Consider the following 14,930-nt stretch of genomic DNA (forward strand, 5'->3'; position numbering starts at 1 on the left):
AGAGGTTTTTTAAAAAAAAGGGTTAAAAGGGCTAATATTTAGTTACTTATATTAAAGCTTATAAAGATTTTGTTTATTTTTATTATTTTTAATATTATTTAAAGCTCTATTTAAACTAAATAAATTTACTAAATAAACTTATTAAACGAACTTATTAATATATAAATTACTATTTTATTAAAAATACCCATTAATAAGTCCCCCCCTCTAGGGCTTAATAAATTCTTAAGCCCCCTCGACGCCCTAACTATCATAATTAATATAAGTATACTTAAGAAGTAGCGTAGTATTTTTTAATAATATAAAATTTAGCTAAGTAATAATATTAGTATTATAAATACTAGGCTAATATAAACGTTAAAATTTAATATATTAACGCTAATTTAGAAATTATATTTTATAAAGTTAAAAATCTTTTTTATATAGGTTATATTATAGATATAAGTGAATATATAGTTTATTAAGACAGTGGGAGTATCTATTAATACTGTGTATTAATAGCGTATAAATAATACCGAGAACTACCCGAGTAGCTAGTAAAGGTAGAATAAAAAAACAAATAAGGGAATATATAAAGGGCCCCCTAACTCTTAATAAAAAGAAGTATATAATATAAGATCTAGCTGCTTATATAAGTTAGTACTAAGAGGTCTCATATACGTTAGAGTAAGTATAGCTCGCCCTCTAAATAGTTAGAATTACGTAATAAAAAGTCAGGAGCTATTTTAATTAGTGATTAAGTATAGAGCGTAATATACTTAGTTTTTTTTAATACGTAATATATAGTACGGCCCCGGTAGATTACTCTGTCGGGGGGTACGTACTTAGGGTATATTATATATATTATATAATTAAAAAGTATATTTTATTATATAATTTCTTTTAAAAGCGTAATCCCGTTAAGGTCGATCTTTTATACTTATAAAGCTAGAAAAAAAACTACTATATACTTATATAAAGGAAAGTTATAATACTAAGTAAATTAAAAAATATATAATACGGATCTAACTTAGTATAATATAAAGAGCTTTAGGTATATATTAATCATAATTTAAGTATTTAATTATTAATACTTAATTATTAAGGGCCCGTTATAAAACTTAAATTTATAAATAAAAACTACTATACTTAATAATTTATTATTATTATAAGATAATAATAATATAATAATAATAATTATAATTATAAATTTATTAAAATAAAAAGTAATTTAAAAGTTTATTTTTTAATATTATAAATAGTACCCTTTAGTATAAAAAAGGGGGGTACTATTATAATAATAAGTATTAGGGCCTTATAAGCCCTATAACTTAGCCTTAAGCTACGAAACTAAGCTTTTAGTAATTATATAATAAGCTAGACCGCTGGGCCTAAAGGGCTAGCTTATTAGCTTCTACTTATTATTTTATTTTTTCTTTTTTTATATTAAGTCTTTAGTTTATTAAGTTAATATAGTAGCGTTTTAACCTACCTCTAGTTTCCTTTTATAATAATAGCTCTTAATAAGGCGGACTAGACCCTAAAGGGACTATGTATATTATATAGTTAAAAAGTATACTATATTATATAATTTTTTGAAAAATATAAATTTATTAAATTTAATATTTTATATTTATAAAGCCGGAAAAAAACCACTATATTACTTAGGTTTAAAATATAAGATTTAATACGTTTAATTTAATAAGACTCTTAATATTTTAAATTCTATAAGCTCTATACTCGCTAGGCATAGATTAGTATATTATAATCCTTTGCTATACCTCTATAGCCGTCCTGGCTATATACCCTTGCGGTGCACCTCCTTATACGTAGCCGCAGCCCCGCGCTAGAGATCTATGGATCTAGTACCAGTAGGTCACTGGCAGGTACCTTGGTAGCCCCACTACAGCTTGTTCCTGCCACATTGCCTCCGCCGGTAGGCCACAGCTCAAAGCCGCCGTTGTTTGTTAACTGTGCCGTGGCCATACCAATCTACCTTCTCCGTCCTATCCTCTATTTAACGCAGCAACCCTCGCGGCACTCGCAAACCATCTGCTGGCAATCTAAGTATGAACTAATGCACCGCTATTCCTGGTCAAATATCCGCCACTGACCACATCTTACAGGATTCACGCCGAAGCCGCACCACCTGAATATCGACCGTAGCAGAGCATTTGAACAACGATGGACTACGAAGCTCTTAAGGAGCAATGGAGCGAGGTCGAGGACCGTGATGGAGTTCGCCTGAGTTGGAACGTGTTTCCTAGCTCTCGTATGGTCAGTTGTTCTTGGAAAAGTGTCTTCCTGCGTCTTCTGACATTTGCTCATACAGGAAGCATCGCGCTTGGTCGTGCCGATTGGGGCCAACTACACTCCTCTCAAAGAAAAGCCCGACACACCACTCCTCCAATTCGAACCGGTGACTTGCAAGCAACCTTGTCGCTCCGTCCTCAATCCTTTCTGGTGAGTTAAGCGATTTGAGTCATTGGAATCTTCAAGCCTGACCTGGGTTAGCTCTGTGGACGTAAGAGCCCGTCTTTGGATTTGTCCGTTCTGCCTATCGCGGAACCCTCTTCCGCCCCATTACAAAGATATCACCGCCAATGCCATCCCCCCCGAACTTCATCCCTCCAACACTACGATCGAGTATCGGCTCTCGCGGCCGGCGCCAAGCCCTCCCATCTTCCTCTATGTTGTCGACACCTGCCAAGAGGATGATAGCCTGGCTGCGCTCAAGGAGTCATTGGTCATGAGCCTGAGCCTGCTACCCGAAAATGCACTCGTTGGCTTAATCACATATGGCACGATGGTAGGTGGCGTATTCATTGGGAACCCCATGACCCTCCTTGCTGACCACTTCTCAAGGCACAAGTTCACGAAATCGGCTACACTGAATGCGCGAAATCCTATGTGTTCCGCGGGAGCAAAGACTACTCCGCGAAGCAGGTGCAGGAGATGCTCGGCTTGCTCTCCCCAGCAATGCGACCCGGCATGCCCCAGCAGCAGCCTGGAAGGCCTATGCCCGCAGGCCCTGCGTCGAGATTTCTGCTACCCGTTCAGCAGGCCGAGTTTCAGCTGACGAAAGCTTTGGAGCAGCTTCAGAAAGACCCATGGCCCGTAGCCAACGACCGCAGGAGTCTGCGCTGCTCCGGCGTTGCTCTCAGTGTCGCAGTAGGACTCCTTGAGTCTTCATTCCAACACGCCGGTGGCCGCATCATGCTCTTCGCTGGTGGACCGGCGACAGAGGGACCCGGCATGGTAGTTGGCCCGGAACTGAGAGAGCCCATCCGATCGCACCATGACATTGACCGTGACAACATCAAGTACTACAAGAAGGCACTCAAGGTCGGTACTTAGATGAGGTTTCCTCTGTATAGGAAAAGCTGACGCTAGCCCCTAGTTCTATGACATCCTGGCCAAGAGGACCGCTCATAATGGCCACATCATTGACATATTCGCGGGTTGTCTTGATCAAGTCGGTCTCTTAGAGATGAAGGGCCTCTGCAATTCCACCGGTGGCCACATGATTTTGACCGACAGTTTTACTTCCTCTATGTTCAGGCAGTCGTTCATTCGCGTGTTCGAAAAGGATGGTGACGACAACTTGCTCATGGGCTTCAATGCTACGCTCGAAGTACTCACCACTAAAGAGTTAAAGGTTACTGGACTGATAGGCCACGCCATTTCTCTTAACAAGAAATCGACATCAGTTGGAGAGACGGAATGTGGCATAGGCAACACATGCTCATGGAAGATGTGCGGCATCGACCCCAACGCAAGTTACGGCGTATACTTTGAGATTGCAAGTCAGGGAGGCCCTACGCAGCATCAGCAAACGCCACAGAAGGGCATGATCCAATTCCTCACCTACTACCAACACTCGTCCGGTCAATTCCATCTGAGGGTTACGACAATTGCCAGAAACCTCAGTGGACCAGCTGGCGATCCGGCTATTGCACAATCGTTCGACCAGGAAGCTGCTGCTGTCCTGATGTCTCGCATTGCAGTGTTCAAGGCCGAAGTTGATGACGGTCCGGATGTCTTGCGCTGGGTTGACAGGATGCTTATCAGACTCTGCTCCCGCTTTGCAGACTACCGGAAAGATGATCCATCTTCCTTCCGGCTCGAGAAGAACTTTACATTGTACCCGCAGTTCATGTTCCATCTCCGGAGGAGTCAATTCCTACAGGTCTTCAACAACTCCCCCGACGAGACGGCCTTCTATCGCCATGTCCTTAACCACGAGGACGTAAGCAACTCGCTCATCATGATACAGCCCACGTTAGACTCGTACACGTTTGATCAGGAGGGTGGCCAACCTGTGTTGCTGGACTCGACTTCTATTCAACCCACCCATATCCTTCTTCTCGATACCTTCTTCCACATTCTCATTTTCCACGGGGAGACGGTCGCCGAGTGGCGCAAGGCGGGATACCAGGACCAAGAGGGCTATGAAAACTTTGCATCTCTGCTCGAGCAGCCCAAGGAAGACGCAAGAGTAAGCTCTCTCCCTCCGTCAGGCTCCCAGTATGTCAGCTAACATTATGTAGGATCTCATCACCGATAGATTCCCACTTCCTCGATTCATTGTTTGTGATGCTGGAGGTTCTCAAGCCAGATTCCTTCTGTCGAAGCTCAACCCGTCGACCACCCACACTACCGGAGCTTATGGCGGTGTGGGTGCGCAAAACGCCCAGACTATCTTCACTGATGATGTGTCTCTGCAAACCTTCATGGACCATCTCATGAAGTAAGGAATCACTCAATATTTATCCTATCCTATTGGACTTGCTAACTCTGGGTATTAGGCTGGCCGTAAGTGGCACAAACTAAATCAGTTGCGTATCGTCATGGGCTGAAGGAGGATATCGGTGCCAGCAAAGACGGGGTGGTCGTCTTCGTCGTACCAAGAGACGACAAATCCACAAGATGGGGGATGTAGAGCACAATCGCAACTCGGAGTCTGGAGGTCTCTAGCATATAAGGCTTCAGACTTTGCCGTAGTTATGAAGACAAATGCCAATGAACACTGAAGAATTCCGTGTAAGATTTCACTTACGCGGCCAATGCGGCCAATGCACCTTGCGGTCCGTGAGATTTATCAGATTGAATCATGAGAGCAAGGCAAATGAGACAATAAGTTGAACGATGTTGAGACTCTACCCGAGCCAAGGTATTTCAGGAGACCTATGTACCCGACGCAACTTTATTTGACCTGGTACATGTGAATCGTGACAGAGTGGGGATGTATGGTAGCTGAAGAACCCCGCCCCCACCAAGACGATTGATTCCCTACTAAGGTAGGTACGGAGTGGGAGCGTACCTAGGTAAGGAGGCAAGGTAATCCACGGAGTACATCAGGTGGGCACCTGTACCCGTACCCAAATACTTCTAGGGCAGTACCGCAATCGCTGAGGCGCACTCCGCATGGACTTCGCCAAAGTTGCGTTTCCGACGTGTGGCTAGAGTTAAGGTAGTCGTGGGCAGGTAGCGAATGTGGCTTAGTCTATCCGTAGCGAGAGCTGATAAGAAGATCAGATAGGTACCTAGGCAGGTAATATTATCAATCAAGGGCACTTTGGGTAGGTGCGAACAAACCACGTGATAGTTGCGGCTTTCTTTGGCGAAAAGACCCTCCGTGGATAGTGGAGTGCGAAAAAGGTTATTGGCCAGGCTTTTGTGCACTGATTTTCTCCGCTCAGCCACATGAATTGTGGCGTAGTATCTTAGTCTTTTTTGCCTAGGGCTGCGAGAAGGCGCACAGAACTAATCAACATTTTCCCCCGTCCAACTCGACCTCAACTCCATCTTTCGACACCAACTTTCCCATCAGACCCAGATCCGAGAGCAGACACGATGCGTAAGTGACCCTCTCGACTGCCATGAGGCCGAACAAGCGACGAGAAGAAAACTAATAGTATACCACAGCTCCCAAATTCGATCCCAACGAAGTCAAGGTCATGTACGTTGCACCTTCCCTATAACTCTGAATATTTGCGGCGACGAGAAAGGAGGTTTTTTTATGTTTTTCTAACACAATTCGCGAATACAGCCACCTCCTGGCCACCGGAGGTGAGGTTGGTGCCTCCTCTGCCTTGGCCCCCAAGATCGGTCCTCTCGGTCTGTCTCCCAAGAAAGTTGGTGAAGATATCGCGAAGGCCACTGGCGACTGGGTATGACAATTCCTCCACCCTTAACTTTTAACACTCCCGCAAGCGAGCTGGAACAGGACTGACATGATTGGAATTATAGAAGGGCCTCCGCGTGACGGTTAAGCTCACCATCCAGAACCGTCAAGCCGCTGTCTCCGTTGTCCCTACTGCCTCTTCCCTCATTATCCGCGCCCTCAAGGAGCCCCCTCGCGACCGCAAGAAGGAGAAGAACATCAAGCACAACAAGTCTGTTCCCCTGGAGGAGATCATTGAGATTGCGAGAACCATGCGCCACAAGTCCTTCTCCAAGACATTGGAGGGAGGTGTTAAGGAGATTCTTGGAACGGCAAACAGTGTTGGATGCCAGGTTGACGGCAAGAGCCCCAAGGCCATCACCGATGCCATCGACGCTGGTGAGATTGACAGTAAGTACCAAACATCCGACCATTTACGTTCCAAACTTGGAGAATGATCACAGTCATTTGTTGGAGTAGCTGGCTAACAAGATGAACAGTCCCCGAGGAATAAAGGAGGTCAATAGCTGGACGGACACTCTCGCATGACTTCTGGAGTTTAGGAATGGTTCTGCATTAAGGGAACTACCCAAAAGGGAGAACCTTGGGCAAAGAAAAAAAGAATTGCCAAATGACCAAATGACAAAGTTTCCAAAGATGGTTGTCGCTATTTTGCTCGCCGCGAATTACCTCATTGCGCTGTGATGTCAGGGTCTGCGAATTGGTGTGGCATTTCTGCTCAGAGTTCCGGATGTGCCATGGCATATCTAGTTTCTGGTCTCAAGATAGGTTGGAGCCTCTCAGCAGCAGGGTCATGTCCATAACAATGTATTGCACTCCGCACGCCGACTGGCATGGTCAACAATGATGTAATTGCAGCATTTGGCAATGGTTCGGGAGAGTACGCGACCTCGAAGAACCGGTCACATGTGTGGTCTGACACCTGTAAGGTAGATACAAATGACGTTTGGTGGCTTGCAGGCTTCGGTGGTGGACCTGAATGTCTGTGTGCTTAGTTGTGTCCTGTGACTGTATCCTAAATACGCGACCTGATGCTTAAATGATTCAGACTGTGCAATTAGGTCATTAAATCATGGATGAGGGGACCTTTGGTTCTTGCGCAAGATGCGTAGAGGAAGTTGAGTGAGGAAGGAGGATTATTTTATCCGGTATTGTGAATTTGTTACGTATGGTTGGTAAAATTAGCATTGTCTTGGGCAGTGCGGCGAAACCAACGTGTTTGGCACTAATGCATGGATCCAGGCTTGTCACCTCACCGGCCGGCGTTTAAGATTGATAAAAGGTCGGGTTGCTTCCGTTGTTGGATTTACTAGGTGTTGTTGCCCGCCGTTTCTCATTACTTTACGTCCAACAGATAATGAGTATTTTGTCCGCGGCTGACGGCACCCGTATGAGAAGGCATATTTTGCTCATTTGTTCGAGGAATTTCATTCCCACCGCGCCCTCGGCCAAGAGCATTTTCAAGTCGGGGGAGGGCCTGGTGTCACCTTGTGAACTTCTCTGCTTAAGTAACCCTCCCCAAGCGGCCGCGCGCTTTACTGCCAAGTTTTGTTACAGCATTCCCGTTTTGTGCTTTAACAGGTAATTGCGAAACATACTTTTGTATCCGCACCTGTACCGTGAGGTGTATAATCGCCTTTCTCGACTACGGCTGGGGATTACAATACCGCCGTCCCCCGAGACATTTACCATCCCCTCCATCTTTGCATCCCGTTGTTCCAAATCCCTATGAGATGCTGCCAGCCGGTGCCTGCTGTCTTGTATCCGTATCTCCTTCGTTGCTCACCTCGTCTGACCGCTTTTGAGAAGTACGGAGCACGCCCCAGTTGTGACCCCCCACCCCGCCCGCCCCGTCACCTACCATGCGTCAAGCCTCAAGGTACCTTTCCTCACCTCATCACACCCACCCCAGTCACGACATCCGACTTTGAGCAGCCAAATCCCCAATACTAGGCACCCCATGCCCATGGTCTGCGCATACACAATACTTTGCAGATTAGTGTCTAGTACTCGTACGGGATAGTGCGCTGACCTTTCCCTGACGCTGTAAGGTATGCTCTGCTCTCGGATACGTACCTCCGCGTCAGGCTGGAGGCCATAAGCTGGGAGGGATACTGGAGACTTCTTGACAGATCCTCGAGACGAATCGATTAAATCTAGGCCACAGGGCAGCCTTCAGCTTAACTCGCTATATCGGGCTGATACCCATTCCAATAGTCTGGCCTCCAACTTCTGACTTCTTATCACACTGCTGTGACTGCTGTGACTGCCTGAGTGGTCCGCCTGGATGATCGCCATACCTATTTGACCTGCGCTTCTTTCTTCTCCCAACGGCTGCCGTGCTACGGCTACCACTACCACCACCACCACCACCACCCAACTGGGGCTAAACCGGGCTGAATCGCATTGCATCTTCCTACCACAACCAAACCTGTAGCCACGGCCACGGCTGCAAGCTATAGCTGTCATTCCTGCTCCCGTCGCGGCTACCGCCACAGTTATCGTTACTGCTACTACTATTACTGCCGCTGCAGACCTCGCAATAGTCACATTGTATCTCGCTCCACGTTGCTTTCGTATTCTCCTCGCCGATAGAGGATCACTCGATCGACCGCTTCAACCCTCCTCCTGCGATCTTTGTCGCTGAACTTGCCGGTCAGGCCGAACGTCTCTAACGTTACCATTCCTCTATTAGGCCCCCCAGCCTCGCATTGCCCCGACCGACGAACCCGGCGCTAACTTTACGACGTAACGACGAACCTCTGTCGGAAGGGGAAAAACGATACTTTCTCGACATTGCCCTCCGTCGCGCTTCATCGAACTTGAACCACAAGAGAGCCAGGTCCCTAGGCTTGGAAAGGCCGCAGGGCAGGTGGCATTGCTATCGGGCATTGGCACAGCCGTTCGCTCGAGGCGTCCCGGAGGCCATGCCCGTCAGCCGGCCTGTCAGCCATGCTTTAGCCAGCAGGCAATGACAATTGGTTCCCGGATCGATATATCCAGCCTGGAACTCGCAGCACTCTCCTTCGTGCTGAGCTCGCTCTTTCCGTGCTCCGTTCCATGATACCCAGAAGCGCCTCGTCGTCTTCATCACATAACCCATGTTGCCTCTAGTTCAGATGCACCATACGGTGCCACAGGCGCCAAACTTCGATCCCCTCCCGCCCTTCCAGCAGCCACAACAACAGCAGCACCACCTCCAGCACCGCCAGCCAGAAGACTACCCACCGCAACAACATAACTACCATCTGCTTCCTCACTTCAGCACGTATACGTTCAATCAGAACTTACGCTGCCCGCCAGCCGGCTCGGCGAATGCTCTTTTCCCTGACGGCAAGACGCCACGATCCTTTCCAATTCGGACTTCTTCACACCCAAATCAACCGATACAGCGCCGCACGACGGCCGCAGGCCAGTCGCATTTTCTTGACGGACCGGAACATCAGTTGCGACGTAAAACGCCGAATGGCACTATTGAAGCTGGCTACGATGGTTCTCATGCTCAATACGCCTCGAGGCCTCCGCCCCTGAAGCAGATGGCGCTCCCGGCGGTTCAAATGGCGTATAATACGAACCGCCCTCATCAGACCACCGACCAGATCCGCAATTCTTTACCTGTCCGTGATCAGGCAGGCGGTAGTTTGAACATAACGCCTCCATCATATCAACTATGGCCACTTGCACAGGACTTGACCCACCAGTCGATGCACTCTACCGTCTCTCTGGCCTCTTCGCAATACGGGTTCAACACTCCGGACACGGCTGCGCTGTTTTGCTCTACTCCTCAGCTTCATTCGCGGCCTTCGCTGTTCAATACCAACTCATACTTCCCCGGGACCCTCCCTTCTGGGAACACCGGAGCCAGTATCCCGGGACTACTACATGTAGCCAACTCGTGGTTTCCGACGCATCAGCAAGAGCAGAGTTATGTCGGCCCGCCGATGCACCATACCCCGTCTCCGTCACCATCGATTTACGACCATCGTTACTCCAAGGTGCAGAATCAGATTACAGGACCGTCTGCCCACTTCACTCCACAGGATCCTTACGCTCACCTCTCAGCATACGGGTCTGGCTTTTTGCAACCTGCGCAAACTCATTTAGAGGCTCTTACACTAGAACCGCACCAAGCTATCAGCACTGTTGATTCTATGAACAAGACACATTCTTCCGCATTCAGAGAAAAGGCGCTGGCTCAAGCGCACCGAAGTTATGTCGACTTACTCGCACTCTTGCATCACGGGCGCAAAACTCAGCAGTTGAGGCCTGGCTCAGCTCTGAGCACTACCTCGAGAATGGTGGTATATCCCAAGCCACCTAAACAGCCCATCGTCACCTTGGCCCCGGACCTCTTTTTCCCGGGAGATGCCGCTATGATGGCCAACGCAAGCCACAGAAACAACCAAGACAGCATGCTATTCGGTCCCTTGGGAGTCAAATCGCCACTCACAACGCAGCATGCTGGCTGGGACGGGGTTACGGATTTCCGGCATGGCAATTTCCCGGTCACGAACTCCAGCGGATCTCCGTATCCGAATCAGATCTCGAGAGGCTCACCTCTTGCGAATGCCAAAAGTTCCCTAGAGCTTCTCACCCGTCTATGTGAGCATTCCGAGTGGAAATGGATCGATGGTGTTCTACTGGGAGGCTGCTTGCACTACGGCCTGGAACACTTCGAGGAAGCCTTAGAATGGTTTACCCGAATCACTTCACTAGAGCCGAAGTAAGTCTTCATCCCACCATCTTTGTCTTGCGTCTGGCTTTCATTGTTATGGGATTACGAACTTACCCTTACTAACTCTTCATATAGTCATGTTGAAGCAGTGTCGAATCAGGCGGCGACTTTGTACTGCCTGAACAGACAAGATGAGGCAGAGAAATGCTGGTTGAAGGCGATCAAAACTCGACCGCAATACCTTGAAGCCGTAGAACATTTGGTCGGTCTGCTGTATAAAAAGAAAAGCGTCGCCGCGGTTGATGTCATCGATTTTGTTCAAAAGTCTCTCAGGCTACCAAAGGGATCAACAGGAGAGACTGGCTATGACACTACCGCCGCCCAAAGAGATGCCGCTTCCAGCTTGGCGGCTAGCCTTTTCAACGAAAGCCGAACCCAGCCTGGCTTTGGTTCGAGCGGTTATGCTATTCCAGGTACCGAAAATGGCCGCATACTCGCATTAGTCCATGCCAAAGGGACAATGCTGTACAGTCTGAAGGATATCGCAGGGGCGTCTGAAGCCTTTGAGGAAGCTGTCTTGATCAGCGCAGGAAGAAGAACATCATCTGTTCAGACGTTGGTCCGACAGATCCAGCAGGTTCTGGCACCAAACGGCAGCAATCACCACGTCATCGACAATGCGACGCCGTCTCGCCCCTTGTTACTGCCACCTGAACAGGCGAGGCGCACGGCAAAGCTGGTATTTTCTAACAACGGCGATCTTCCTGGACTACGGTTCGTGCCTGAAGGCGGCCCAAGGCGAGCGGCAATTCAAACTACTAGCAACTCGCTACTTTCTCTCGCCAAGATATTCCAGGATGCCATGTCCTCTAGCTCGCAGGCTGCGGGACTAGTGAGGAAGTCAGCCGGGGTTGGTGACATTCTGTCTCTTTACTATCTTTCATTGTCACTTCAAGAGAGCCCATCAACTGCAAACAATGTAGGCATTCTACTTGCCAGTGTACAGCAGCCTATGGCAGCGACGTCGAGTCGGACTTTGTCATCATTGCCCAGTATTCCTGGCATTACCCCTGGCAGTGGACTCGCTTTGGCTCTTGCGTACTACAACTACGGGCTTACACTGGATCCAAAGCACGTTCACCTGCACACCAACCTCGGCAGCCTTCTCAAGGACATTGGTCAGCTGGACCTTGCGATCCAGATGTATGAGCAGGCTGTCCAGTGCGATGGAAATTTTGATATCGCCCTAACAAATCTTGCAAATGCCGTCAAGGATCGAGGGCGTATCAGTGATGCGATAACATACTACAAAAGGGCTGTTCATTCCAATCCAGAATTTGCAGAAGCAGTATGCGGGTTGTCTACAGCCTTGAACTCGGTTTGCGACTGGAGAGGCAGGGGCGGCGCACTCCTACAGGGGGGCACGTATGATCGCTGGCATGTCGACAACGACGGCATGTTTTTCGATGCCAGGAAGGAAGACCAAGGATCCGGCCTCACGAAGAAGGTTATCGACATCGTGTCGCGCCAACTCGCTGACGCGTCAACTTGGGGCGTTGGCGTTCTACAGAATACCGATATTGAAGCACTGGTTGCACAGCTTTGTTCGGCCGACGGGGAGTCGAATGACGCCCACACCGACTTCTCGACAAAGCTACTTAGCTGGTCCAAGAGCCCGTGGGAGGGATCGCGTCTGCTGAGGCTCGTTGAGCGTGGAGCACGGGCAGCGATGCGGCGATGGTATTGCGACAAGTTTGTTCAGGGTTCAATGAAGTCGACCTCGGAGTACATGCGCCCTCAACTGCCGTCTACCCTCGCTGTACCGTCCGCTCCAACAGTCCTCCCATTCCATACCTTCACCTGTCCCTTGACTGCGAAAGACATTCGCATGATATCACAACGCAACGCGTTCAGGATCTCCTGTTCTACACTTCGCTCCCCTTGGCTTCCAAAGACCGTCTACCCCCCGCCTGCGCCTCCATCGCCTCATCTGAATGTCGGCTATGTTTCTTCAGACTTCAATAATCATCCCTTGGCTCACCTGTAAGACGGCACGATTTGATTCAATATTACCTTGCCGCAGTTTATACTGACATCTTAATAGTATGCAATCCGTTTTCGGTTTTCACGATCCCACCCGCGTAAAAGCATTCTGCTATGCCACGACAGCAAGTGATAAATCTGTTCATCGGCTGCAGATTGAACGTGAAGCGCCTGTGTTCCGAGATGCCAGCACATGGACTTCGGACAAGCTAGTTGAGCAAATCGTTCAAGACAATATTCACATCCTTGTCAACCTGAATGGCTATACTAGAGGCGCCCGCAACGAAATTTTTGCGGCGAGACCTGTTCCGATCCAAATGTCCTTCATGGGCTTCGCCGGCAGCTTGGGTGCCGAGTGGTGTGACTATCTGCTTGCAGACGCCACAGCAATTCCGCCGGAGACACTACGCCCTTGGCGTGGTAACCTCTCTGTCACAGACGTTTTTGAGGACAAAACTGAAGAAGGCGAGGGAGACTGGATCTACTCGGAGAACATCGTGTTCTGCAGAGACACTTTCTTCTGCTGTGACCATGCGCAGTCGAGCGACCCCGATGAACATAAGGTTTCATGGGAAGATGAGCAGCGCCGACGGTGGAGCATGCGGAAAGAGTTGTTTCCCAGCCTGCCCGATGATACCGTTATCATGGGAAACTTCAATCAACTATACAAGGTTGGTCATATTCCGCGTATTCATGCATCAATACCGAGACCAGTAGCTAACTCCTTTTCAAGATCGACCCTACAACATTTCGGACGTGGCTACGCATCCTAGCACAGGCTCCCAAGGCCATCCTATGGCTCTTGCGATTCCCCGAACTGGGAGAAACAAATCTTAGGAGAACGGCGAAGGATTGGGCCGGGGAAGAAGTTGCTAGCCGAATCATCTTCACGGACGTGGCACCGAAGAACCAGCATATATCCCGAGCTCGCGTCTGCGATTTATTCCTCGACACTCCCGAGTGTAACGCGCACACCACGGCCGCAGATGTATTGTGGTCTAGTACACCTCTTCTCACACTACCACGATACCCCTACAAGATGTGTTCGCGTATGGCGGCATCAATTTTGAAGGGCGCGCTGCCTAGAGGTCCCGTTGGTGTTGAGGCAGCAAAAGACCTCATCGCCGGCAGTGAAGAAGACTATGAGCTCTTTGCCATCAGACTAGCTAATGGCTTGTCCTATCGAGTCGGTCGTGGTGGCTATGGTGAAGGCAGGGGTCGGTTGGCAACCTTGCGCAAAACACTGTGGGACAGCAAATGGACCTGTGCGCTTTTCGATACCAGACGATGGGTGGTTGATCTAGAGAAGGCCTACGACGAGGCGTGGCGACGATGGGTGGCAGGAGAGGACGGAGACATCTACTTGTAGAGGCTCCAGCGTTTCTTTCAGGGGCATGGCAACTTTGATTACGCATTCATGTGCTGGGACGAAGAGCTCGCGCCCAGTACTTATACTTGCCGAAATCATGTTCGTTTTGGGGCAATCTTCTTTGACTTTTATTCTGGATGCACCACTAGGGACTTGCAGGCTGGCCAAGGTGCTGGCCAGGTTTAGACATCAGGGGCGGGAGTTTCAGGCGGAGGATATGCTATTGATTTGCATAGACACCAGTCCAGAGCAATACTGCTCGATGAACTGAGCATATCTTTCACTGCTTTGACGTTACTGAGGCAAGCTCAGTGTTGGTTGCGGGATGGAGCCGGCGTTTGGAGGAGGGTTTACCTCGGAGCAGGCTATGATGTACATAATAATACCCTGGGCCTCTTTCCTCGTCCACGTGAGATGTGAGGCCCCCGCGATCCATGTTTTGATTGGAATTCATTGCTCTTACATTACAAGCTCCAGCCAGCCATCAGACCATCCGAATCTAGGTCAAAACTTTGATGCTCTTTTATCACCGACATCCTTATACCTACCTCCACGGGCTGCGTCTGCAGGGATTTAAAGCAACGTCCAATAGAGACGGCGACATGAGAAGGCCAGGCTGGTTTGGAATAACAGAGGTGAAGGCTGGGATTCAGCATAGAGTTAGCGCCACTTATTCT

General features: G+C 48.8%; 3 protein-coding genes across 3 annotated transcripts; all 3 read left to right on the top strand.

The window, feature by feature from the left end:
• Positions 1–2,163: 2,163 nt before the first annotated feature.
• On the top strand, positions 2,164–4,812 carry CPAR01_11678 (Sec23/Sec24 trunk domain-containing protein; the record flags this gene model as incomplete). Its single annotated transcript, XM_060495937.1, has 7 exons — positions 2,164–2,256; positions 2,312–2,442; positions 2,494–2,788; positions 2,845–3,324; positions 3,380–4,477; positions 4,530–4,729; positions 4,788–4,812. The coding sequence occupies 7 exons, from the start codon at positions 2,164–2,166 to the stop codon at positions 4,810–4,812; spliced, it is 2,322 nt and encodes a 773-aa protein (XP_060344722.1).
• A 1,023-nt stretch (positions 4,813–5,835) lies between these two features.
• CPAR01_11679 (uncharacterized protein) lies at positions 5,836–6,659 on the top strand (the record flags this gene model as incomplete). The annotated part of the gene is made up of 5 exons (XM_060495938.1): positions 5,836–5,839; positions 5,908–5,941; positions 6,032–6,152; positions 6,232–6,556; positions 6,646–6,659. The coding sequence occupies 5 exons, from the start codon at positions 5,836–5,838 to the stop codon at positions 6,657–6,659; spliced, it is 498 nt and encodes a 165-aa protein (XP_060344723.1).
• A 2,608-nt stretch (positions 6,660–9,267) lies between these two features.
• Positions 9,268–14,253, top strand: CPAR01_11680 (tetratricopeptide; the record flags this gene model as incomplete). Its single annotated transcript, XM_060495939.1, has 4 exons — positions 9,268–10,889; positions 10,977–12,884; positions 12,946–13,555; positions 13,618–14,253. The coding sequence occupies 4 exons, from the start codon at positions 9,268–9,270 to the stop codon at positions 14,251–14,253; spliced, it is 4,776 nt and encodes a 1,591-aa protein (XP_060344724.1).
• Between the last annotated feature and the right edge of the window lie 677 nt (positions 14,254–14,930).

Source organism: Colletotrichum paranaense (genome assembly GCF_030867605.1).
Source record: "Colletotrichum paranaense strain IMI 384185 chromosome Unknown Scaffold_10.1, whole genome shotgun sequence".
NCBI lineage: Eukaryota > Fungi > Ascomycota > Sordariomycetes > Glomerellales > Glomerellaceae > Colletotrichum > Colletotrichum paranaense.